Here is a 2,234-nt window from a genome sequence, read left to right as displayed (position 1 = left end):
AAACAAGCATACTACATGTGCTAACATAAATGAATAAATAAACCTTAAAACGAATAAAGCTTTAATTAAATATGCGAATCAAGATTGAAACGAACAGAAATCAGCACCAACAAGAGTTTGGTTACTGACCCCTGCCCTAACGGTAAAAGGACAAAACCTTCTGCGCCGGTGGTACATTACTGAAAATGAATTATATTACAAATATTTTCTCAGATGCTTATTACAAAATTGAAAATAAAAATGAAATTATAGTAAAATTACATTTTGAAATGATGGGCTTTTCAGCAGCTGATATCATATATCAAATATTTGGTTTAATCTTATTTCTTCTTAAAACCGTTTACGACAAATTTAGTTTCACTATAAACAAGAATTTAGCTAATGCCTCATTCCCTAACTGTATAAACTTAAAGCCTACTGCGTCATTGGCGCTTCATTGAAAGCGAATTATATTACGAATATTCCCTTTTCCAGTTATTACAGCACTGAAATTAAAGTAAAAATTATATTACTCAAATTTTACATATTCAATTTTATTTATTTAAATGGATTTAAACCTTTAGCCTTTTTATAGTATATTAAACGCTAAATGCATATTAAATGCGTTCATATCTTGTGGCAGTTAAATGTTTCTCCTTTTACTATAAAACATTACATTCAGATATGCCTACTGGTACATAAATTTTAGCCCACTTTGCCACTGCAGCTGTGGGCAGTTCTGACAGATAACAAACTGAACGTGTTCCATGAAATTAGATTTCAATCCGGGTCTTTAGCCTGTTGGGAAAATGGTTTTTGACTATGACTGATCTCTGAATGATCTTACTGTGAAATAAAAAGGAAAAAAAAATATCTCTCACTTTACTATCTCTCACTTAGTTTTCCACAAAAAAATTGACAAACGAATCTATTTATTTTCCATAAGCCAGGCAATTTAAAACAACATTTGGTAAAAGGAAATAAAAAAAAAATCTAAAAATAACGAAAAATCAACAGTTAAAGAGTTAATTTAAAACAGGTTCTTTTCTGGCAGTAAAATATAAATTCTTTGATTATATCTCACTTTGACATTCCCAAATGAAGTAATTTTCTTGTTAGACGAGGGCCATTCCACATACCCCTAAAAAGAAAAGGAATTCTGAAGACATAGCTGTGTTGCACAGTATAAATAAATGTATGAAACTAACCTTTACTTACCAACAGTTTAAGTTAACTCGATTAACTTAATTTTAAGAAATTTTTTACACAAAAAAAAGTGTTATACCTAAGTGTTATAAGTTTTATACCTAAAATATAGTGTTGCCCGCCCCCCTCTCAAACCCAACAAATGGCTAGTTCGTAATTGCTTTGTTAAATACAAAATATATTTGTAATAAATTGCTTTTTTCCATAAAATAAAAGAAATTAAATGCTGCTTACACTTACAAAATTTTTACTCTCATCGTAAGTATTTTTATAGCAACCAGTTCAGTTTTCTCAGCCAAATACGATATGAATTTTCATTAACAGTTTCTTACTCTTAAACTCATACCTTTCAAATGTATAGACTTTCAACTAGCTAAATTCATCACAATTCATTCATTTTGGTTTAAATAAATTTAAGAAATACGAACAGTTCTGTCACATTAAATTAAATTAAAAAAAAAATTGTTTATGTCAATGTTTTTTATGCTGAAAAATCTTTTTTATGCTGAAAAAAATAGCTATCTCAAAATTTAAATCAGGTGACTTTGGGAAAAAATTAGCGTGGGAGGATGTCTAGTTGCCCTTCAATTTTTTTGGTCACTTAAAAAGGGCACTAGAACTTTTAATTTCCGTTCGAATGAGCCCCCTCACGATATTCTAGGACCACTGGATCGAAACGACCACCCCTGAAAAAAAACAAACAAACAAACAAATAGACACGCATCCGTGATCTTTCTTCTGACAAAAAATACCAAGTTCCACATTTTTGCACATAGAAGCTTGAAACCTCTACACTAGGGTTTTCTGATACGCTGAATCTGATGATGTGATTTTCCTTAAGATTCTATCACTTTCAGGGGGTATTCCCCCTTTTTTCGAAAATAAGGCAACTTTTTTCAGGCTCGTAACTTATGATGGGTATGACTAAACTTGACCAGACTTGTATATTTGGAACCAGTATACGATTCTTTTGATGTATCTATTGGTATCAAAATTCCGTTTCTTAGAGTTTCGGTTGCTATTCAGGCGGGTTGCTCCTTACTTACAGT

At 31.0% G+C, this 2,234-nt stretch overlaps 1 protein-coding gene across 2 annotated transcripts in view; it reads right to left on the bottom strand.

The window, feature by feature from the left end:
* Positions 1-894: 894 nt before the first annotated feature.
* Positions 895-2,234, bottom strand: part of Sqor (Sulfide quinone oxidoreductase) — an 85,012-nt gene continuing 83,672 nt past the window's right edge. For both annotated transcript variants that reach the window (XM_089088245.1, XM_089088246.1), the window contains one exon: positions 895-1,120. In XM_089088245.1, the coding sequence (XP_088944371.1) occupies positions 1,060-1,120 (61 nt within the window). In that variant the 3' untranslated portion in view covers positions 895-1,059. The remainder of the gene's footprint in view (positions 1,121-2,234) is intronic.

Source organism: Artemia sp. Qi Xiang Cuo, chromosome 4 (genome assembly GCF_049724085.1).
Source record: "Artemia sp. Qi Xiang Cuo chromosome 4, ASM4972408v1, whole genome shotgun sequence".
Taxonomy (NCBI): domain Eukaryota; kingdom Metazoa; phylum Arthropoda; class Branchiopoda; order Anostraca; family Artemiidae; genus Artemia; species Artemia sp. Qi Xiang Cuo.
The sequence above is the reverse complement of the archived record's forward strand: the minus strand, read 5'-3'. Positions and strand labels throughout refer to the sequence as shown.